General features: G+C 48.3%; 1 protein-coding gene across 1 annotated transcript in view; it reads left to right on the forward strand.

Annotated features, from left to right (window-relative positions):
* LOC138567865 (deoxyribonuclease-1-like) overlaps nucleotides 1-24,901 on the forward strand; it is a 230,589-nt gene that overhangs the window by 115,352 nt on the left and 90,336 nt on the right. The window contains exon 6 of the mRNA XM_069646357.1: nucleotides 20,201-20,313. Within this exon, the coding sequence (XP_069502458.1) occupies nucleotides 20,201-20,313 (113 nt within the window). The remainder of the gene's footprint in view (nucleotides 1-20,200; nucleotides 20,314-24,901) is intronic.

Here is a 24,901-nt window from a genome sequence, read left to right on the forward strand (position 1 = left end):
TTAGGATGATCCTGAAATGCAGGCATTTCAATATTTGTTAGGTTCTGGGCAAACCATATGAAAGGAAACCCCTGGAGAGGTAAAGGCGATATCTGTAAGCTCCAACACTCATATACTCCCAACTCTACAGAAAGCCAGGAAACACTTTAAAGCGACTAAGCTGGCTGATCATTTCTTAAGAGACATTAGCACCGGGGAGGTGACCTCGGGAGGCTTCCCAGCCAATCAAGGAGATCCAAAGGTAGACATTACCACAGGGTATTTCCCATGTTTGATGTCGCCTAAGCATCGTAAAGTTGCCATCTTGCCTCCAGGCTTGCTTGCACTGGCCTTTCCCTGCTGCCTCCAGTGGACCCCTGGACATGCACCACCACCCCACACCCTCTTACTCCACCAGCACTAACCTGTCTGGCTTCTGTAGAAGCAGCTCATTTTCCTGCGCCATCAATCCTCCAATGGCCAGCATGGGAATGGAGAAGGGAATAGCTCTATTTTCTGTTTTCCCATGACAGCCATTTTCTTTTGTCATTTTATAACGTGAGAAATGGCTACTGCGCCATTTCTGAACTTTAAAAAAGCAATTTGTTTGCTATGTTCTGCTTTTGCAAGATCTCTCATTGGATTACTTACTTGACCCTTTCTTTGTTTTTTACTTGTATTATATTTTGCGAACACTGTTGTAGAGTGCTTGTATTTGATGGATTGAAAACAATAAAATATTAATAAAAAAAAATGAAACAAAAAATGTAAAAAGTCATTAGCGCCCTGGAAAGCATGCTAGGGTTCCAATAGGTAATATTTCCGAAATGGTGGGTTTTACTGGCAGCCCATTGGAACTTGGTCCATTACGTACCAGCGATGCCCCCCACCTCAGTGTTTATTGCTTAAATAAATTATTATTTCGCGGAATCCAGAAACATGTCAAGCACTAGATGCATTCCCCTGATATAAGGATACCTCGGTAAAGCAGGGCAGGTAACCCTCACTCATATAAAAAGATGAAATAGCAAGGGGTGTTTTCCCAGCTGCAGGCCTGAAATGAGGTCATGTTCGATGGACCTCGCTGGCCTATACAGCTATACTGTGCAATAGGATGCCAATAAATGAACCCTAGGCACTATATTTCCATGAGCGGGATTTCTACCCCTTTCCATACACCAGCAAACCCAGGTATGCCAGGTCGAGCTGTCAGACTGAATGATGCTGGGAGCCCATGATTTTGCAATGAGTGATGCTGCTGACTGCAAAAGTCCAGAGGGTGCCCATCCTTGCCCAACATCCTGAAAGCCTTGAATAGCAGACTGCTGGACTTTACCAAAGAATGCGTCTCCCCCTGCAGATTTATCAGCACATTTGGAATAGATGGTAGCAGTGTTGGGCAATCTCTGATCATCTCCTGCATCAAGGGTTGCCACGCTTGGGTTGGCCAAAGGGGAGCTATCTGGACTAATTCCGCCACCTTCCGCTGTATGTGTAGTACAACTCTGGAAACCATGGCAACCGGTGGGAATGCATAATGTCATGCCGGGCCCCACTCCCCAAAGGAAAGCACCTGTTACCTGCTGCCAGAGGAGCAGGCCTGCAGCTGAAACAACTCTGGGAGTTGAGCATTGATGCAGGAGACCAATGATCTATACTCGATGGCCCCTGTCTCTTTTGAATATGTTCCAACAAGGCTCCGTGAAGAGTCCAGTCTGCTGGATCCTGCCATTACCAGCCCCCCAATCGCTACTTTGTTGAGGGTCCCCTGAATACATTGTGCCAGAACTCTCGACTGCCACGCAAGACAACATTTCCAAATGGCAATTGCCAAACCTGTCCAATTCTTGGATTTTTGCACCCACTACAGATTATTTGGGTATGTGACTGTTAATATGTTCTCCATCATTAACTGAATCAGGCACCAATAGGTGTCTTTTGTGAAGCTCTGTACTGCAACGCAGCCTGCAAGAATCTCCAAGGTTTTTATGTGCAATTGTGACTCCTGTTTAGAGCATCTCCCTCGCCCACGGGACTGCTGGTTGCACCTTGCCCTAATCTAACATACTGGCATCCGAATTGAAGAAAAGACTGCGGGGCGAACGGAAACTGCCTCTGCGATTCCATGGGTTCCTCCCACCATAGCAATCCTGTCTTCACATCAGAAGAAAGTTGGACCTAACCTGAATAGTCTATTTATTTTAGCGGATACCTTTGCAATGTGGTGTAGTGCTTTGGAGCTGGATATATTGCATGGATTGAAGCTGATAGGAGTCCAACACCCTGGACTCAAACAAGTTTGATCAATCGCAGTCATCGTAGATCCGGGGCGTTGCAACGTGGTCTAGTCACAGTTTATTCTGAATCCTCAGAATGTTTTTTTCTGTGCGAACAGCAGTTCTGATTGTTCCAAATTCAGTAGAAAGCCCGGGTCTAATAACAGGGTTATTGCTGTGTGGTCCTGAATCTGTATGATGATCCAGTCCTGTGAAATAATGAAAAGGTCACATAAATAAATCAGTAATAGTACACTTTTCATCCTTAAAACCCCAACCGCTGGGAGCAATAGTTTTGTAAAACTCCAGGGAGCTGAAGAAAGCCCACATGCTAAAGAACAAAACTGGAAGATTTGGATTTCCCAAAGGAAGCATTGATGCAGCCTCTGCTCTGAGGCTATTGCAGCATTTCAGCATCCTGGAGGTTGTGACGAATCCAGGAAATTTTCCCCCCTCCCCAAGGGGGAGCCACATCCTTTAGGACTAGTGAGGTGAGTCTGCTAAGCTTAACACACCCTAGAAGACAGGGCAAGCGGGATTCCACTCTGAATCAACCTCCACCCCACCTTTGAGAGCAGACTATCTCGTAACAGGGATATGTGTTACCCTCCCTTGTCTCCAATGTTTTTATTGGCTGTATGGGGATTTCAAGAGACAACTGCGTGAATCTCCATAGAGAAGTGGCTGGTGTGGTTTCTGAACCTTTCCTGTTGCCGTCCTTGCATGAAGCACAGGACCAATAGATTGTCCTATTTCCTGGCAGTGAGGACTGTAACAGTCCTGTGCGACCAACACAAAGGGCGACAGCAAGAATGAGATATGCAGCCTGTGGAGCAAGGCAGAGGAAGGAATGTGCCTCTTCGAGACAGAGCGATAAAGCAACACCATGCAGATGGTGTGGAGAGCGAAGGTGCGAGAAAGCCTGCAGAACGCTGCTACCTGTTACAAGGCCAGGAGCTGGAGAAGCTCGGCACCGCCAAATGGGAAAGAGAAGCGACCACACGGAAAGTGGTCGACTGGCACCTTGGAACCGACGTGGAACTCCCGTCCCAAACCAGCGTGAAGAACTGACACCAACAAACTGTTGCAGAAGACCGAAGAGAAGCCAGAGCCATGGTTCTGCTTCGACTGAGGGTACCGCCTCACCCAAGGAACGCCGATGCAACAAACAAGGTTGGTGGTGCACCCAGGGAACCCACAGGAGGGAGACTCACCCAACCATACCCCAAAATGGGGTGAGACATATTAAGAGGGGCTGAGGAACCAGTTAGTCCAAAATGAGGCAAAACTCCATATACCCCAAGAAGAGGTGGGAAGCGAAATAGCATAACAGGGGCTGAGAAACCAAATATTCCAAGAAGGGCTGAGAAATGGAATTGCCCAATAAGGGCTGAGAAACCAAATAGCACAAGAGGAGCTAAGAGACCAAATCCCCCAGGAAGGGGTGTCCACCCCAAGAAACCAAAGGGGTTCCTAACAGGTCTGGAAGAGATCCAGCAACATTTTGTACTTTGCTACACATGGGATCTGAAATGTGCAGTGGGCCAGGAGGCCTAAAGACACCCAAACCTTAAGTGCAGACCTGCCAGGTTGCCCTAAGGAGATTTGTGGAGCATTTTTATTTGAACTGCAGACCGGACGAAAAGCCCAGAGACATTTGCTGGTGATGAACTCAGAGCTGTGCCTAGGGTAAGACGCCCCTTGTCTAACCCAGAGACAGTGCAGTGGGGGCCAGAATCCAGCCAGCAATCTCTCCCTTGGGTAGACGGTCCTCATCCTCATGATACCTTTTTATTCAAGTCAGACTCTTTCCCTTTTTAGTGGTAGGGGCCGGAACGACATTCTGACATGCTCTCTTCTGAACGTTTTCTTTTTTTTAGTGTAGGGGCCAGAATCGTGGGGAAATAACAGGGTATTGGCCCTTCAATACAACAGCTGTATTACAAACCACAATGAGCTGTCTGTCTCCTGATTCTGACTTACCACATGATATAATCAAATGAACAAGCATACCCAATGTCATCACGCCCCTCAACAGAGCAATGGCCTCCATCTTGGAATATATGTACACTGGGTAGTGGTTGAGAGTCTTCAGGTTGAATACTGGTCAGAAACCGTTTGTCCTTTTTCTTTACCTGAAATATATTCCTGAATAAATGTTGAACTGGTACTTTTTGCAATTGTACCGCATTCATGCGCCGCTGCTGCTGTATTTCCTGATGAATGATCATGTGTTGGGCATGGGCCGCCATGCAGCCCTTTGGACTGGAATGGGTGTGTGCTCCCTTTGCAGAACCCCGGAACTGTATCAATACTCATGGGTCGCTTAAGGTATGTAGCCAATTTGAGAATAAAATGTTGCGTACATCCCTCAATCATTACCAAAGTTAGTGGGCATGGAAACATACTTATGTTGAAAATGGGTGTACTAGCCCCTCTCGCTGCAGCCTTAACTCTGTGTGACTACCTACCTGGGCAAGAAATATGGCTTATTTGGGGGTGAGGAGCGCTGGCGTTGTGTTTTCTCTCTGTGAGGGTCCCGTCTTTCCTTGTGAACTGGACTGCTGCATTCGGCTGGATGGACAGCCCCTGCAGCATCTGATCCTCACACAGACCCCAGTCTGGAACATTTCTTTGAGGGTACTGCGTGTTATATCCAGAGTCATAATTGGCTACAAATGTCCCTATTTGTTTTACCATATTGTCATCAAACAGCAAATCACTGTTGTTATCTATAGTTTATGAACCTGATAGCCTCACCACTTTAGTATTTATTTTAAAAAAAAATGTTTAAACTTTGTTTAAGCAAACGGGCAGACAGTCCAAGCATGAGCCGCATGCCAATGTCATCATATATATTATTACACACAGTTTTGGTTCACACCTTCTACATTAAGGATAGTACTTCACCTACTCCCTGATTGCACAGTGTTCAGGTATTCAGGGAAAGGAGCCCTTAAATCCTTGGGTGTCAGGGGCAACGTGATCACCTTGACATGGAGCAACACAGGTTCGATCCCTGGGTCCGTGCATAGAAACCTCTGGGTATTAAGCATGTTATAAATAACCTATCATATAATTTCATATTGTTTACATAGGTAAGCTCCTGCCTGAGCCATTCTTCACAAGATGGCGCCGCTCTAGATTTCCATTTTAATAATATACATTTTTTGGCAATTATACAACACATATTGAACAATCTTCGCACTTCAGAGGAGACCTTGCCTACGTCACCCAATAGGTATTTCCGAGGAAGAGGCATGGGGGGTATCCCGACCATCCTATGTATAGGGTTTACTTTAATTAGCAATCCATTCATTCTTTCTCGTATAATTGAAGCATTGGGGCTCCCAATGAAGGATAGAGCCCTTTGGGCCCACGCGCTGACTAAATCTTCATGCAGTGTCTCCTCCTTTGCTCTGGAATGTTCTGCTGGGGCCAGAGTGTTTAGCAAGGGACCGGCTGTTTTCAACAGACTGCCCTGGCCTGTTGCCCATGACCTGTCTACACTGTTAGAGACGTCTTTTCCATTTTGTAAATGTGACATGCTGTTTGCTCTTCATTTATGGTCCATATGATGGGATATAATGAGGAGAGGGTTATATCGCCATTAGGACCCGCAGGTAACCACATGTATTTGCTAATGGCTTAAGAATGTATTTTTTTTTTAAAGGAAACGCGTACATCTTTTTTTTTTTTTTTAATTTGATTTAATTGTATAAAACAATTTTTACAAAACAAGATTCCCACATTAACTCTTGTAAATCCATAACACTTTCGCTCCTCATCCAGCTCCAAATTCCAGACCAAATTCTGAATCAAATTCAAATTCAAATTCAAAACCCCCGTCGGCATGCCGCGCGGAGTAGAAACTAGAGATGGAGGGTGCAGAAAGTGAAGAACTGTAGAGAAATCGAAGTCGAAAGATGGAGAGGTGGGAATAAGGATAACCGCCCTGAGAAAAGAAAGGAAAATGCTAGTGTGGTGGCATTTGCATTCAAACCGAACAGTCTCGGCCCTCAAGTGAGTAGACCGATGCCTCGAAAGAAACCCACCACCGCAATAACCCAAGTGATCTTTTCCCCACTCATGAGCCGGCACCACCATTCCTCTTCATCATACAAGTGCAGATTTTCGAACAAGTGTCCCAGGTGTATCAAACGGGGGGCCGTGACCCCCAAGCAGTTTAGCAGAAGGTGTCTTATAGTTTCCGCCATCTCAGGTTGCTTGCAAAATCTGCAAGCTGCACCTGCTGCCAATTTTCTTCTTGCCAAGACTTCCCTTGTATGAAGAATGTTAAGTCGGATTCTTAGAAAGTTCTCCCGGAGCTTTTGGCCCGGGCCTTTTATCAAGTAAGCCTTTAATTCATTCACTTTTGACATCTGTGGAGGAAGGTCTTTCATCAATTTGGAGGCTGATGCTTTTTCCAGGGTATCTATCCAATCTTTCTCCATAAGGCGTTGTTTGACCTTTGGTGGGTTGTGGATTAGTTCCTCTTTAGAGCTACCGACCTCATGTAGCAGTGAGTTGATCTTGGCTGCCCATTCCGATAGCATGTTGCAAGACCCCAGTTGTATTTCCAGCTGTATTTCTTTCAGAATCAAAGGAGGTTCTGGGTGTAAGGTCTTTCTGAACAACATGATTTCGTTACGGGCCACGATAGAACCCAGTGATTGTAATGAAAGTTCCCTTCTTATTAGGACAGTTGGAAGTGAATCGGGAAGATTGAGAACCTTTCTCCAATAAAATCCTTCCAATTTTGGCCAGAAGGATGCTGGAAGATTAGGGAGGGCTTCAGCCCCATATGTGAGACTTGGGGTCACTTTCGACTTGTAGAAGATCAGTAAAGGCGCCATTGTAAAATGACTGTACTTATTTGCCAACGCCCGCGATTGTGAGATGAGCAATCTTGCTCTTGTCATGATGCTTTCCTGCATCAGTGTTTCCTTTCTGCTTTTGTTTATGATAACGCCCAGGTATTTGAAGTTGTTCACTAGTTCAATTTGGGTGTTATCTACCGGCCATGAAAATTTCTCCGGCTCCCTTTTGTTTCTACCAAAAGTCATGATCTTGTTTTTTTCCAAATTCATCAAAAGCTGGTTCTCTTTAAGATAGACGTCTAGGTTATTTATCTGCCTCTGAAGACCAATTGGTGTCACATCGATAAGGATTATGTCATCCGCATATAAAAATTGCGAAATTTTGCTGCTTCCCAATGTTGGGGGGAACATCCGGACTCTGTCTTCGCAGTCTTTATAGTCCGCCGTATATGCGTTATACAAGGCGGGAGCTAGGGGGCACCCTTGCTTTACCCCTTTTCCCGTCTTAATCCAAGTCAAAAGTAGGCCCTGATTGTTCAGCCGGACACACATTGTGGTTTCGGTATAAAGGGCCTTTATAGTGTCCAGGATCCTTGGGGGACAGGCATGCCGCTGTAGTTTTGACCATAATAGTTGCCTGTCTACCCGGTCAAAAGCCTGGACCAAATCAATAAATGCCATATAGATTTTATGCCTGCCCTCGAATACTTTAGCTTTGAATGTGCTCACTGCCAAGATGTTAACCGTAGTTCCAACGTTTTTCACGAAACCAGCCTGTAAAGGATCAGACAATCCAGTCGTGGAAATCCATCTTCGAAAGTTGTCCAGGATTAGTGCACCAAAAAGCTTTCCTATGGAGTCGAGTAAAGCGATCGGGAGGTAGTGTGACGGGTTGTCTTTGGATCCCTTTTTAAAAATAGGCACCATGATCGCTTTTTTCCAGGAGCCTGGGATGGTAGAGAACTGTACACATTTTGAAAAGACCTCCTTTATAAACAAAGCCCAGTACTCGATGTTGTTTTTTATGTCAAAGTTGGTTATACCATCCGGGCCTGGTGCCCTAGACCCATTGAGATGGTTTATTTTCCATTTAATTGTGTTCAGATCCAACGGAATTGCCCACTCTTCCATTGGGCTTGATGCGTGGTTCTCTTTGCCAGTATCAAGGAATCCATATAGTTCTTCAAAATGAGATATCCATTTTTTCTCACTGATTGAGTTTTGTAATGCCTGGTTCACTATTTTGGAATTGCCCTTTATTAGTGACCAAAACTCACGTGCCTTGTGCCCACAAATGACACGGAGCATGTTTTCCGCGCCTTCCTGTGTCCGCTGGGCTTTAGATGATTTTAACCAAGATTTATAAGATCTTACTGCAGTGGCCGCTTCTTCCTTTTTTTTATGGAGATTAATTTTGCTGCCTCTCGTTTTAATTTTCGAACCCACTTTCTTCGGGCAACAAGCTGTACGTTGTATGCATGTTGTAGTGCATTATTTCCCGCTTTTCCCACTCCTTTTTTCCGTTGGTACACTGTTAGGAGAGGTGAATAATCAACCAGGTTAGCAGGGTTTGAGAGGTCGACCGAACTGCGATCCTTGTATTGCTTCGTGAGTTTGATGATTGCAGTGTCTGACAATCTTAACCTAGTACCGGTCTGATTTGGGACTAGGTTCGGGATACCGTGGACCGCCTCTTTTCTTCGTGAATACCATGAGAAAGTTAGCAAGTTATGGTCGCTGTGCTGTGTCATGCTGACAAGAAAGGATTCGAGCAGTGGCAATAAGCTTTGGGAGACCTGGATATAATCGATCGTTGCCACTTGGTCCTTTCTCTCCCAAGTGGGGATGACTTCGGTCGCCACCGCGCACCGCTGCTTAAGGTTATGCATCTCTCTTGAGTTCAATAGGTTGTTCCACAGGCTATTTCTACTTTGGGGAGAGTTGGAACGCTGGGATAAATCGATATTCAGGTCTCCGGCGATGATAATGTAGCTCCACTTGGACAAAGTCAAAAAGGCGTCTATTAGAAACTCCACTTGAGCAAGGAAATAATCGTTTGTCACTCGCTCCGGGTTCCAATAAGCGTTAATCAGCAAGATCTCTGCGCTTTGATTAGATTCCAGGGGACTTTCCAGCCTTTCCCACTCCAACGTCATGGCCAGAATAAATTCAGATGCCATAAGCACCTTTGACAATGTCAGACCAGAGCCTGCTCTTATGGCAGTATTAAGGCCAGTTCTAGGCCTACCCATCTCGTCTTTATGGGCCGGTGAATGCGCCAGTTGAAATCCGTCCAGCGTTGGCTTTTCGATTAACCAGGTTTCTTGCAAGCATAATACGTCGAAATTCCCAAGATTAACATCGGACGTGATGGTTAAATGAGAGAAGCCCCTGGTGTTCCATGAGCCCAGTTTCAGAATCACCTCAAGGCTCTCCAAGGGGGCCGATTCCTTCCGTGAAGTGTCACGGAAAGGACCATCTGGTGGCTACTTCCTTCTCGCTTGAGGCTTCGGGGAGCCCCTGCTGTATCTACTTCCCTCCTCGCGAGGAGCTATTTTCCTTGCAGGACTCCTGTCACGCTTCATCGCCTCATACACTTTTTCGACCCGTGGGAAAATTCTACGAGAGGACTCAGCCATTCGATGAGATGCAGGTGAATGACGCCTCTCCAGGCTAACTCTCCTATGTGATCATGTCGAGTACTGGATTTGTGTGTTGCTCCAAAATCCCGGTTTTCAATGTTTTTGATAGGGACATTGCCCCTAAATCTATTCGTTTGATAGGGCCTACGATGGACGATTTCCTGAAGTCCAAACCAGAAGGTTGAAGGGCAGTGAGGAGCCCGTACCTGTGAAGACAGGGGCGATGTTTTTCCCTCCGTTGCCTTTGTCAGGTCCAAGCCAAGATCATACAAATTACCTCTTGCACTCCATATTTGCTGTTGGATATGGTTAGACCCTATATGTAGGAACAAACTGTCTTTTCTTCCATTGGGATTAGGTTCCAGGATGTTTATATCTTTCGTGATGTTAATTTGGGGCAACCAAATCTCCTGGAACAATTTGGTTAAGGCCTTACGATTCAGTGTCCAACTGTCCTCTTTTTCATGTGTCGTTTGCAGTTTGAATGATCTTGACAAAGTTTCCCTTTGCATAAATGAAGGGGAACAATTTGAGTGGTTTTCTCTATTGGCCTGCCTGGCTGAAGGCCCCTTCGGGTCATGAACCCTGGATCTGAAGCGGGGTTTGATGTTTTCGAAAGAAGGACTCCTGTCCTTTGTTCTTTCTTGCTGTGCCCAGGCTGTTTTTACAGCGGTAGGATAAATTCCCTGCTGTGAGTCAAGGTGATTTCCTTCACCTCAATGCTTCCCCTGTTGCCCTTTTCCCTGACACGGACCCAACTTCAGGCTTTCTCTTCTTTGAGGCGCCTTCTTCTTTCCCGAGGGCCGCGGCGAGGTCGAGGGGGAATCTAGGAGCAGGGCCTTTGATTTCGGTTCTTCCACTTTTCTGTTATCTTGACTTTCCATTTTTTTTCTTTTTTGCTGGGTGGCCAGCGGGATTTCCGACTCTGATTCTTTGACCGTATATATGCACATATTCATTAGGTCAATTGAACTACAAGAGACCTCTCGAGACCTAACAGGGCTCAAGGAAGCAGACCGTGACTTAGCCGATGACTTTAGTTTGAACACTTTTCTATTTTGGATTGGTGGAGTATCTTTTTGTAGATTGCTAGGCCCACTTTTCTCAGGCTTGTTTGTGGGCATAGTTTGCTGAGTTGAGTTGTTTTTCAAGACCTTCTTACGTCTGCGGACCGGTTCGCTGAATCCTTTATGTTGAAAGATTTCAAAAGTAGAGGGAATTTTAACCGTAGAAAAGTCTATTACACTTGCGACTGGTTGGATAGATGCATTCTCTGGAAGGACAAAAGCCACAGACCCATTTTTCTTTGATGGTTTACTTGTCAGGCCCTGCTGGGGTTGTCCCTCCTTTGAAAGCCCCTCCATCTGCACTGAGCGCTTCGCGGGAGGGGAGGAACTTTCTAGTGGCCGGCCAGCTTGTTCATCCTCCGTAGGGAAGTGGTTGCCTTGTTCCGCCGAGATGGATTAATTCTGTGGATACCATTCGGTCGTTTGTGTGCCTTGTGAACATGCAGGACTAAATGCCGATCCCGTTTCAGGAACGGTTGCTCCTTCCGATAGACCCGTTGTCATCGCGCCTATGCTGTTGGTAAGCGGATATGAATCCCTCTAAATAGTTCAGTTTTGTGTGCATGTATGCAATCAGAGTAGTTTGATCTTTTAAAGTATCATTGATTGCTTCATATAACTTCCTAAAAGGGGCCAGAGCAATGGTAACTGTGGACAGAATGGTCATGGGGTCCAGTTTTTTGGAAGGGGTTTCATTCGCTAACCTGGGTGTAATTTCGCTTAGGCTTCTGGGGGGCAAGGGGGACCCACAGTTTTGGATATAACCCATGCCTTTGTCATTTGGGTATCCCCCCCGTTGGTGATTCCAAGCTAGAGTTAAGAGGCCGGGGAGGGATAGGTGAGGCCGCTTTGAGGGCCGGAGGAGAGCCGGTTTCTGAGGCCCGGGGCAGAAATACCACACCCCCTGGTCCCCCGCCGGTCTTGGTCCCCCTGCCTGCATGCCCGTGCGAAGCACAGGCAGCGCCCGGGCCCCCCACCCCCGGGAAGCCATCTCGGGGATCCGATGGACCAGAGCGCTCAGCCTTTTATTTGGAGATCCATTTTTTCCCGGGACCAGGGGGGCGCTCCCCACGGCCCCCTCCACCGGGAGAGCTGCACCAGGGCCCCGCTGATTCGGAGTAGGCCTCGTGCTATGCAGGCCACTTTTTCCGCCAAGGTGGTTGAAGTCAATTGCACTCCTCCCCGTCGGAGCGTTGAATCCCATCTTAGTTGCTTTAAAGCACCGACTCCCTTGGGAGGTCAATTGTGATGACTTGTTGGCACTTTTGTCTGCCAAAAGTTACGTTTTAGGTGGTAAGTTCAAAGTCGAGAGGTGCGTGGCGGTGTCTTCAACGATGGCCAATAGCTCCGCGTCTGATACGTCCGGGCGGCCTTCGCATTCCAGTCGTATTTTTTTGCCAAAAAACTCTTTTAATGTTATCATAGAAATCACGCTGTGAGGGTTTGCTGGCCTTTTGCTCCCCACCAGCCCTCTTTTGTAAGGTGCTTTCGCCCTAGCCGTCCTGCATGAAATCATCTTTTGGCTGCCTCCTAGTGTTTTCGGCAAAATGTCATGATTCAGGTCGCCACTTACTAGCGGGGAATCCAAGCCCTGCACGTCTTTGGGGGGTGCACTGGGTGAAGTTTGCAAGGATTTAGAGGGGCTGAGGCTCCGCTCTGAATTTTCAGTCCGTGAAAGGATCGATGGATCGAGGCCACTTCCTTCTTCCAATGCGGGCCCCACTCTCGCTGCCTCGCTGAATTCCCCTCCCCCTCCCCTGCCAAATGCACTTCGCATGCAAGATCAATCAGCTGGGAGGAGGATTGAAGAGCGTCTATTCCCTGGGGGCGTCTTTAAATCCTCCGCTCCCTTAGTGTTGTGGATCATGATCACAACCTGCTCCCCCGACTGGGATGGCAGAGCTGGACTTGCCCGGGGCGCTTCCCTGTCGCCAGTACTCGAGTCCCGGTCCGGGGAAGGCCCGGGCAGTCGAGACGGCGTCAAGCAACCATCGCCCTCGGCGACCCTTAAGGGGGTCTTTGATCATCCAGAGTCTATCGTCTGCACCACCTGATCGGGCAGTGAAGCCGACTCCAACGGTAATGGGCGGCTCTGGTCTATACCCTGAGTATAAGAGTGAGGGAGAAACGCAGGGGGAGGCGGGGCGGAGAACCACTTGAAGAGATTGCGGAGAAGCGCTGGGATCCCGCCCCGCAATGACCGCCGTAGGAGACGGCGTGCAGTTCATACCCAATGATTCTATCAGGGGAAACATAAAGTCACTTACTTCATTGAGCTCGCTTGGTCTCATGATGTTTGCATGGACCGGTTTCCCAGATTGCTTATTGCGGGGATTGCGCTGCAGTCTCTGGTTCCCTGCCGGGTCCGCACCTTCCGGCGAGGTCGTATTGTCCTTGGCGCGACCCGGCGGGCGAAGTTTGGTGCTTCTGAGCAAACGCTTTTCCTGCTCCTCCAAACCGAGCTTCCGCTTTGCGGGCTCGTCCTGAGCTGCCATAGGCGTTGGTCGCCTCGCCGGGCCGCTGCCGGTATATCGTTTCAAATGGATGGAAGGCAGGATTTTCTAAAATCAAGAGAGAAATGAGTCCGGAGTTGAAGGTGTCACGCGGTCACTGCGGGCCCGCGGACTGCAAACTGCCCTTGTCCATTCCTTCGCGGTCTGCTTTGCGGGGGACTGAGAAGAAGAAGCTGGAGGGCTCGGGTCCACGCCTTCAAGCACACGCCTCCAGTAATAGAAATGGTAGAGTCACTCTTGCACCAACACTACGTCCAAGTACTGCAGACTGCCCTTGTCAGTCCCTTCGTGGTCCGCTTCACGGGGGACTGAGAAGAAGAAGCTGGAGGGCTCGGGTCCATGCCTCCAAGCACACGCCTCCAGTAATAGAAATGGTAGAGTCACTCTTGCACCAACACTACGTGCAAGTACTGCAGACTGCTCTTGTCAGTCCCTTTGCGGTCTGCTTTGCGGGGGACTGAGAAGAAGCTGGAGGGCTCGGGTCCACGCCTCCAAGCACACGCCTCCAGTGATAGAAATGGTAGAGTCACTCTTGCACAACACTATGTGCATCATTTAAAAAAATGGAAAACGTACGTTTCTTTACTCCTCCGATGCCGCGTCCGCAACGGGCGTTTTTTTTCAGTGTTGACAACGATGATGTAATAAACACTTGAGGGTTTCTCCTGTACTAGACGCGGCTTCGCGGGACTGCAGAAACGTACGTTTTCCATTTTTTTAAATGTTCCTCATCGTGTGGTTGCTCGCTGGTGCTAAAGCCAATATGGGGGATGTGCGGGGAGCAAGGGAGGCACAGGGCAAGGGGCGTGCAGAGAAAATCTTTCTGCAGTGCCCGTTGCAGAGGCTGTGTGCAATCTGTGCATCCCAGATTTGTATGCCACAAAGGTAGCTCATGTATTAAACTGCCTGATTCCGACACGCATGCAAGCTGCGGTAAGGGCGGCCTTTAGGCAGGGCGGGCCGGGCACACACCCTGGTCACCAGTAGCCCCCCCAGGGCGCCATTATCCCCCCACCACGCCAGCTCAGGGGAGTCTTTCAAGGGCTCCCGCGAGCTGGCGTAGTGGGAGCAGGCGCGGTGGGCGCATTTAATAACAATAGGGTGCTGATGCAAAAGCAACAGCACCCTATTGCAATGATTACCTCCCTGCTCTGAGGCGGGGGCGAGGTGGCTTTCATTAGAATAGGGCGCTCATGCGATACCATGAGCGCCCTAGTCCAGCGCCCTATTCCAGTGATTAACTCACAGCTCAGGCGCCGGAACGGAGAGTTTAAAATTAATGTTTTCTTAAACTGCCCGCTGCCACCTCTAAAGCTGGCACTGGCTGCAGTTCTCGAGTTTAATCCGAGTGAATATTTAAGGCTTTGCATGCTGCCGTTTTGGAGAGTGACATCTCTTTTTAGTTTTAGCGGTTAGGTGGGGCTAAAGCGCCACTTAAAAGCCTAAACTATTGCATCAGAGTACAGCTAGGAAAGAGGAGATGGACTATGAGGAAGGACACAAAGCTTGTAGGTGTTGTTTGGTTATTTACCCTCCTGGTGACTGCAGCCATTTCCACCCACACCCTGCCTGTACCTGCCCGAAACACATGCTTCTGGGATCTTTTTGAGCAAGTTTTACCAAACAGTAAAATCAAACTCGTTTTTTGAAGTGCCTGCCAGTGCTCTTTCAAAGCAGTCTTCTGGGGGTTAATGTCTTGACTGGAGCTGTAAATGTGCCACAGGTGTAATAAAAATGTCTTAACAAAGTGTTCATTCAGCCACTTGATTTATACCCCAAATGTCTGAACTTCACTGAAGACCTGTTGAAAACAAGCATTGTCAAAGCCAACAGTTTTGGCTTGTGTATAGGTATTATTTTTTTCTTTTTTCTTTTTTTTTTCTTTATTTAGGCTTTTGTCTGGTCTTACAAGATAGAAAACCTTTTGCCCCAGTCATCGCTTAAAAATACATCATCCTAAAAAAAGCCATATCAGGTATTTGCCACCCACTGCTATTATGTGCTCCTGTACTCACTCCATTTTGCAGCTACTATCATTAGTGCTCAGCTGGTAGCATTGCGGCAGTGCTGGCAAATGCCTGCCCATGCCTACATGAAAGCCTAAACTGTTGGCATTGCCGATGCCTGTTTTAATTACTTCGTCCGTGGTCATTTCACCTACCTCGACCCGTCAGGTGGACGCGGCACTTCATTTTTCTAACTTTGATAAAATGATTGCGGTTGGTTTGGGTATTGACAGCAGCTAATGTTAATCCACAAGGGACAGCTCCATTTTTGGGATGAGCTATATTGTGAATAGTATTATTTTACTACTGTTATGATGCCTTCCAGGAATTACTGCTGCGGTGTGAGGGCATATACATGGGCTTGTATTCAAACAGGTTCCCACCAGCATTGGGTTTGTCAGCCGTTACTGCCCTCTGTATGTGGCATGGAAAGCTGTGCCGCGAGGGAGGCATTAACCATTTACATGTCAGCAAGGAGGATTCTCAGTTGATGGCCACGGAGCCTGAATTCTCCTCCCCCTCCTGAGCATGTCTGATGGGCGAGAGCTTCGCGGCTTCCTGCTGAGCATGTCTGATGGGCGAGAGCTTTGCGGGGAGAGCTTCGCGGCTTCCTGCTGAGCATGTCTGATGGGCGAGAGCTTTGCGGGGAGAGCTTCGCGGCTTCCAGCTGAGCATGTCTGATGGGCGAGAGCTTTGCGGCTTCCAGCTGAGCATGTCTGATGGGCGAGAGCTTTGCGGCTTCCTGCTGAGCATGTCTGATGGGCGAGAGCTTTGCGGGGAGAGCTTTGCGGCTTCCAGCTGAGCATGTCTGATGGGCGAGAGCTTTGCGGCTTCCTGCTGAGCATGTCTGATGGGCGAGAGCTTTGCAGGGAGAGCTTCACGGCTTCCTGCTGAGCCTGTCTGATGGGCGAGAGCTTTGCAGGGAGAGCTTCACGGCTTCCTGCTGAGCATGTCTGATGGGCGAGAGCTTCGCGGCTTCCTGCTGAGCATGTCTGATGGGCGAGAGCTTTGCGGGGAGAGCTTCGCGGCTCCCTGCTGAGCATGTCTGATGGGCGAGAGCTTTGTAGGGAGAGCTTTGCGGCTTCCTGCTGAGCATGTCTGATGGGCGAGAGCTTTGTCGGGAGAGCTTTGCGGCTTCCTGCTGAGCATGTCTGATGGACGAGCCTCGTGGCTTCTTGCAATGGGAGGCATTGAATGCCTTGCTCAGAGCCCCTTTGCCTTATTTGGTGGCACACAGCAATCTCACACTGGAACAGATCTGTGCACTGTGTTCATAGGCTGCTGTTGGCATCAGGTGGCGGTCCCATGACAACACCAGGGCTCATCTGGTCAAAATGAGCAGGATAGGTCTGGGAACCAAGAGGCCCCGGATTTGTTTTTGTATTGGTGCTTGTGCGGACGTCATGTAATCGCGGGATCGCGATCTCGCGAGATCTCGATGTAACGGGATCTCGCGAGCCCGCGCTCCCGAGAAAACATCAGAGAGCGTTGCTGCCAGATCCTGGCAGAGCGCCAGACCAAGAGGTCGGTTCACAGTGCTGCTCCTATTAAGGAGCCACTATAAAGGAGGCACAAAGAACTCTCACAGCGTGCCATCCATGAGCACACCTTGCCTCCAGTGAAGCAACTGGAAGGCCACAGACTGGAACTGTGAGTAACTCCCCTGCCCTACTCAAGTACAAGTTATGCCTACCAGTTTGTCTTAGTAATAAAGACATTTGAGACCAATCTGAGCGTCCTGTCGTCCTTAGAGGCCACAACAGTGCTGATATAAATTACGCCATGTGCAAGCAAGCAAAGCACCTTAATTGTGTGTGCTGCATGCAGCAATACAAACACAATCAGAGTGCCTTCACAAAAGAGGCCCATGGGGAGATCTCCAGACTTCTCCGTTGGCCAGTCCGCAACCGGAAGTGAGCCGGAAATAGCTCCTTTTGGTTGTCACTGCTTTTGATTCCACTACTGTTCATTTTGCAGGTCTGGTCAACCATAACTCATGGTTTTACTTGATAGGCTCTTTGAAGTTAATCACTTCCGGTGCACTGCAAAAGAATGTGCTAAACATTTTTATGTTCTAGCTCCTGCGTGGGTGTGGAGGGCAAGGTGGCGGAGGGGGGGTTGTGTGGAGAGCTCGCTGTACAAGTCAGGAAGTCCCTATTCATCACATCACGCATCAATTGTATTCCTTGCTATAATACCCAGCTGAACCAAGATCCCCTCCACAAATAACTTATTTCTTCGATCTGTGGGCCTCATTTCAGGTTTAATGGTATGGTAAAAAAAAGTTGCAGATCCAATACCACCAGTTTTTTTCTGTGTTAACGGATTTTCTGCCAGTTTTGACACACCACCAAATTCAGGGATTGGGGGTAAAGTGGAGGAGTTACCGCCAGCATGTTGCTGGCGCTAGCTCCTCCACTTTACTTCTAAAACATTTAGGAATGAATGCAGGTGTAATAACCACCTGTGGTAATTCGTCCAAAATACCCATGGAGCCCTATGAATATCAACAGTGGGTATTAACACTTCCATTCTGCCCCTTGTAATTGGGTGATTGGCCCCTATTGCAAGTGGCAGTAACAGTGATCGAGTTTAGCAGTAATCCCTCTTGAATTACAGCAAAACCTGTACTTCTGCCCTATGTATTCTTTTGGTATTAACCCCTTAAACTCTGACAGTGTATATTTTCATCCTAAATTACATAGAAAATCATTGACGCCCCACCCAGTCCTGCCCCGAGGGGTATTTTGAACTCCTTTAATTTGTTTGCTGATAGAAGTTTGTTCACATCTCTTCCTCATGCAAAGACAACTACTTCTGGGCCACTATGGGATTCGTATCAGCATTTTCAACAGCAGTGTCTTCCCAAAGGAAGAGGGCCAGGTTTGACGAAATATGTGTGTGGTATTATAGTAATACACATTTGCCCTGGTGTCTTCACTGGCTGGTAACGGCCCAAGGTGTTTGGACCTTAACGTCGGCTCCTTGCGCTGTTACTGACCAGTGAATCCCCCAGATTGGTTTATTGATATTAGCACCTGATGCGAACCCTCTGGGATGCTAAGAGTAATGAATTTCACAGAAATAACGGGCCTCAGTGAACTTGCAACCCATTGTTTCTGCCAAATCAACCCTCACCCAACATGGCTGCCATGAAAGTGGAGGAAGGGGCTCCATGCGGTGCCCCACCTCCATTTTCATGGCAGGGTAAGTGGGGGCTGTGGAGGGGAAGTGCGAGGGACAGCGTGGACAGATGCAGCAGGCAGAGGGAGGGGGTGGCCGACCAATGCTTCCAGCATGCGAGTTGCTCCGAAACCAGACTTGGGTTGTGAGATTCAGCCTTGGTTGTGAGATTCAGCCTGAGTTGTGAGATTCAGCCTGGGTTGTGAGATTCAGCCTGAGTTGTGAGATTCAGCCTGGGTTGTGAGATTCAGCCTGAGTTGTGAGATTCAGCCTGGGTTGTGAGATTCAGCCTGAGTTGTGAGATTCAGCCTGAGTTGTGAGATTCAGCCTGAGTTGTGAGATTCAGCCTGGGTTGTGAGATTCAGCCTGAGTTGTGAGATTCAGCCTGAGTTGTGAGATTCAGCCTGGGTTGTGAGATTCAGCCTGAGTTGTGAGATTCAGCCTGGGTTGTGAGATTCAGCTTGAGTGGGCTAATACGAATTTAGGACTTTCGCTCAGGCCCTTGCATTTAGTTCTTTTGACAAACATAGAGGTCCCAGTATCACTAGTTTTGTTTACTATGGAACTGTCATACAAGATACAATGCAATGACAGGGTTGACAACTAAAGAACAATCCAAATGACCACCTTCTCAGCATATTTCCTATAATTTAAGCTACATCTAAACCAAAAGTGTTTGACAAAAGAGAATAAAATGAAAAACAGGAGAGACTCCATTATTTTGCACCAACACACCTCCTTGGACGTCCACCAGCCCGCCACAACCGGTTAAAACATGGTCCCAACACCTCCCCATCCTCGCCGGAGTCACAGTTCCACTACTTATCTTGTTACACATCCAGGGGTGGACTGGCCTATACGCAGGGGAGGACTGGGCAATACGGAACTCTGGAGATTTCCCAGTAGGCCTTTGCACCCTGGACCTCTTTTGTGTGTTGACCTATTTTATTTCCAAACGTTCTCATAGGAAAAGGGTTGGGCTTGTTGAAAATGTGTAATATGGGGTCACTTTTTAAATTATTTCCTGGGCCTCTTTTGGTTCTGAGTCCACCCCTGTACACATCTACCTGTGGGGATGCCTGCTTCTGCCTGAGGATGCCTACTCCATTTCAGACACACAACCCTCTCATTCTCCTAAGAAGATCAGCCAGCAGTGAGTGATCAGTAATCCGACCCTCTATGGTCCCCTCTGGGCGATTGATGCGCACTGCGACACTCAACGCTCTACGTCTAATCCTAGCCTCTGCAACCAAATGAGACCCTAAGGTGCCAACAAGCACATCTAGTTGGGCTTTTGTTGTGACACGGTGCAGGGTTTAGGGTGAGGAGTGGATACCCCTTGCAGGTGTGGCGGGCTATTGCGAGCAGGTGGATCCATGTCAGCGGAGGCCCGATGGTCCAGTCCAGTTCTTTCCTTTGCATATCTTTGGTGTTGGGGATTGAGTCGAGTTTATTCAGGTGAAGTTTAACTGAGAGTAAGCACCTCCAGAACAGAATGCATGTGTTTGCTACTAAGAAACCAGAGAGTGGGAAATTGATATCCCGTTGCCATGCAATCGTATGGCCGCCCTAGCGTGGACCATGTTGCCCCAGTAATGCCATGCTACTTGCACACCCCTTGCTCTTCCTCTTTGCTTTTGCATGTTCTTGCTGTTGTGCTCCTACTGGACACGGAGTTGTCATTTGATTCTGGCTTCGTTTTGTGTATTTACAGTGGTCAAAGACCTGGTGCTGGTGTCCATACACACGAGTCCCGACTACGCCGTGCGCGAGGTGGACGCCCTTTTCGACGTGTGGGAGGATGCTCAACAGAGGCTCCTCACTCAGGTAAGCACTCGCGCGCAGCTGGCTCAAGGGAGGCATTGCTAGTCCCATTTCCATGGTCCGGGGGTTGTGCTATATGCACCTCTCAGAAGAGTTTCGAAAGTTCCTTAGCCGTAGCTGCTTCCGCGGGGACACTCAAAGGTGCTATTCCGATTTGGTGCAAGTCACACAGCTGTGCTTGATAGAGCTATCCAGACTTTAGGCCTGCAGATGCACAGAGCTCTCTGTGGGCACAGTGCCAGCGTTAGGATTTGTGAGGTAATGTGCAGCAAAGGACGTGCTGGCCTCCTTAATTCGCATATGCAGTTATATCGCAGGAAGTGACATCACAGGAAGTGGCATTACGCTCTTAATACTCAAGGGCATCATAGAAAGTGATATTGCAAGAAGTGGAATCATAGCGATGGACATGAGCTCATTTCAAGGCTAGATGCTTTACAGCTGTGCACACTGCCCCATTATCTGCAATATACGAGCAGGGAGCTGCATGTGCTGCCCATGTATACTGAGGGTTTGTATAGCATCAGTAACCTAACTTGTAAGATCCCAATGGGCTTAGCATAGATCTACAGGTAAGTGTGTGGGATTCTGACGGGATAAGGCTTTGATTATTCCATGGTTGCCAAAGTGCGTATCATTGTGTACGGTGGCAACGCCTAATAGGCAAGCGCTTGGGAACCATCCTGATTGTGTTATGCATTGCACCCCCACTTCCCATCAATGCATAGAACCCCAGATCCCCTCGTCCTCGTAGGTGCCCCTGGGTCTCCCGTCCACCATCCTTAGAAAATTGAAGCCCATCCCACCCCATCAGTCAATAGCACCCCCTGCCTCCTATCAATCCACGAGCAAGGTTAGGGGTGGGGGACAGAAGCGGGAACAGACAAAACCACGGTCCACTGTACAATAGCGGCCAACACTGAAGAGTAGCAACTACACATGTATTCATAAGTGTAAACTATCTAAAAGAAGAGGTCAGATTACAAGGTGTTCATTTATTTATTTATTTATTTATTTATTTATTTTCCATTCTTGTTACATGCTGAATAACACTTGGTGCCGCGGAAGGCAAGCACAAGATCGGCAGAGCAGCAAGTAGTGGCTATTAAGTAATGAAATCATCCTCGGAAAAGGGGGTTTGGGGTTGAAGCAGGTTGAAATGGGGAGAGAGTTCCAGAGCTGGGTGTCCAGATCAGAGAAGGGTTTTCCTCCCTTGTTTTTCTTCTTGATTTTTGAGACAGGGAGAAGTCCAATGTCGACAGAACTAAGGGTCCTGCAGCGGGCAGTGATTATAGAGATGAGGAAGTCAGGGCCTAGTTCATTAAGTACTTCCTGTTTTATGCGCACCGACGTAAACTGAATCATTTTCATGATAAGGAACCCAATCATGCTGAGCCCTAGCTGCATGCTGGGGCAGCATTGTTGGGTTCAGTGGGTGAGGACCCTGTGGCACCTGGTCTGGTATTATGGTATCATCACACCACCGGGCGCCGAAAGTGGATGGCTCAGGTGGCATCCGGGTAAGCTAGGGGCAAGCAGGATAAAGGGGATGGGCAGGGGGGACGAAGCTCCCAGCCCTGCATTTGCCTCCACACATAAAAGCAGAGTCTTCATTGTCCCGGCCTCCCGTTCCTTGATCTAGGTTTTGCATACACATGGACAGCTGATAGGGGGCGCTGTGTCTAACACATGGGGAATGTCTTAGGCTGGACGCAGGAACATGGGAATGATTTTGAGGTGGGATTTTATCCTCCTAGTGGTGGACCGAGGCTCCGGACAGGCTAGTGACATGCCATGGAGGTGCTCATCAGACAGTGCCAATCTGGCAGGGGCACAGGAGTAGGGGGAAGAGGTCTGGGGACAAGTGTTGGGTCGCTAGGGCTCCCCTTTTCTCCCCTAGGTTTGTTCCCGGTATTAGCACCTTGGTCCATGCCGGTAAAATACCGGCACTGCCTTGGAGGAAAGGGGAATTACCGCCCTATTCCAAGGTTGGTGGGGCGGTAATTCCCCCTTCCCCCATTGCCCTTCCCCATTCCCATTTTTGCCCCATAGGGCATAATGGGAATGGGGAAGGTGCTAATTACGGCACCGCAAATTGCGGTACCGTAATTAGCTCCCTGGTCCCTTTGCGGGTTGGTTTTTAACGCCTGCAAAAAGAAGGCGTTAAAGTCTCCAACCCGCAAAGGGACCTCGTAGTAAGGCGGTAAGGGTTAACGGTCACCGGTACCATTAACGGTGACCGTTAACCCTTACCGCCGTCTGTGTAATGAGGCCCAATGTGTAGATGTGCAGTGGTTCGAAACCGTATTATTAATTTGTGTGAACTGCCATTTTGTATTTGTTGTATTTCCTGTAATAAATGCGCCTGGTGTCACCGTGCTGTGGGTCATCAGGGCACAGGGCTGTGTGTCTGTTAGAGCACCAAGAAACCACGCAGGTGGCAACAGTGCACGGTATAAGAACCTTTAACATAACATTATGGGTTTCCACTCGCCGGCATCCCAGTTGCAGAAACACCACTTTGCCTCTCTTGCCCTCTTGAATGTCCACAACGTGGTTGTCATTTTCCACAACATCTCCCTGACGTCTCCCAAGACACGACTTCTGCCGTTTGTCTTCCATGGCCACCCCGAGGTTCCAAGCCGAACAAAATCATGTAGCCCGTGTTATCCTAAAGTCGCCAAATCATGAACCCCTCTAGCACTTCTTCAACTCTTTTCCCTGGCTCCCTTTAAGTGAACAAGCGCAATTCAAGCGTCTTTGTCGTGCTCACACTGGTGCAGCAACTGTCCGGACTGCCTCAGAAACTTCTGTTCTCTCACCACATCACAACCTAAGATCGTCCTCACCAAACCTGATCATCCGTCCCCCTTTCCCTTTAGCCCACATCTGGGCCTGCGTGCCCTCAGCACTCAGAGCTTGACTTTGGAACTTCCAGCTACTCAGAAGATACCCCTAACCACGTAACCCTCCAAAATCTCCAGAAGACTCACAGTGGTGGAAGTGAAAAGATGTACTAGTACTCTGTATGCAGTGGCAGAGCCAGGCCCATTGGGGCAGGGGAAGGCAAAGGGCAGCACTATGCTGTGGCATCCTCAGCCAGTGGCACTGATATTTATTTGTATTCTACTGTTTAAAGCATGGGCCTAGCTCAAGAACAGCGGAGAAGGTGTCGGTAGCAAATGTTTGGCCCGGCATCTTAACAGTAGCACAGTACTGTGAGCTGCAGTCTGTGTGTCAATCTATGTGTCACTCAGAATCAGTCCATGGTCAGGTATTGTTGAAAAAGCCACGTTTTGAGAGCTTTGGGAATTGGAGAATTGTGGGTGTTTTCGAAGCCGATACAGGGATTGAGTTCCAGAGGGTGGGTGCGTGACAAGAGAAGGATTGTTTGCAGGTCCTTCTTTTGCTGGCAAGTTGTGATTCAAGCCGTTTGGTAGATTTAATGCGCAAGGAGCTTGTGCTACCAGATATGTAGATCTACGTCTTTGCAGACGATACCCAAATCTTCTTCTCTTTTCTTCAACTCTCCTCTAATCTCTATCAAAGTGTACAACTGTCTCTCTGCCATTTAATATTGGATGGCTTTGCACTCTCTGATGTTAAACTCTACCAAAATAGAGGTGCTTTTCTTCCCTGCCAAATGCTCTCTCTCATCTCTTACTCTTTCTATTCAATTCCCACCTGGCACTCTCTCCTACTCTTCTTCAGCCAGAAACCTCTGTGTTATCTACGACCCTTCTCACACCTTCTCTACTTTCATCTTCAAAACTGGAATAGCAGCTCGCTCAACCTCCTAAATATTAGAAAAATCAGGCACCTTCTTCCTTTCAACACTATCAAGGATCTCTTAACCACTCTTGTCTTCTCTGTGACTGGGCCACTGTGCCAGCATCCTCTTTGGTGTCCCCAACTATACATTCTGTCCTCTCGACAAGATTATTAACTTCACTATCAGGACTCTCTTTGAACTCCCCCACTTCACAACTACTTCCGCGTACCCTCACCAGGCTGGATGGCTGATGATACAAAGCAGGGCCAGATTTGAATTTCTTCTCCTGGTTCAGAAATCTATCCACGGTAAGGCATCACTGTATCTATCCTCCTCTATCCTCCCCTATAAGCCTCCTCGTAGTCTCCAATCTGCCTCGTCGACTACCCTTGTGGCTGCTTGCCCTCCCTGTGCTTCCTCTCGCTTCTGCTCTTTCTCTCTTCTTGCTCCACTCGCATGGAATTCTCTTCCCCGGACATCTGAGAAACAGTCCCCAAGGATTTGTTTAAAACCAAACTAAACACATGAACCTACCAAGTTACCCTCTTAAACCACTTCTTATCTGCCTTCTAGTTAACATGTTTCCCTCGCCTCTAACATGCCTATCTCCTTCGCGTTCTCCTCCTCCACTCTAGCACATCATCCGTCATGATCAGATCCCTAGCACAGCTGACCGTACTCCGTACCTGCACTTAACAATGTCTAATGTTGGTTGTCCTTAATCTTTGTATGTTCACCCCTGTATTGTCCCTGGTGATTGTCCCATTTAGTCCCCCTGCACAACCTGATCAGAATGTCCTTCAAACTCACGCCATTGTA

This window comes from Ambystoma mexicanum, chromosome 2p, assembly GCF_040938575.1.
Source record: "Ambystoma mexicanum isolate Mex_15411 chromosome 2p, UKY_AmexF1_1, whole genome shotgun sequence".
Taxonomy (NCBI): domain Eukaryota; kingdom Metazoa; phylum Chordata; class Amphibia; order Caudata; family Ambystomatidae; genus Ambystoma; species Ambystoma mexicanum.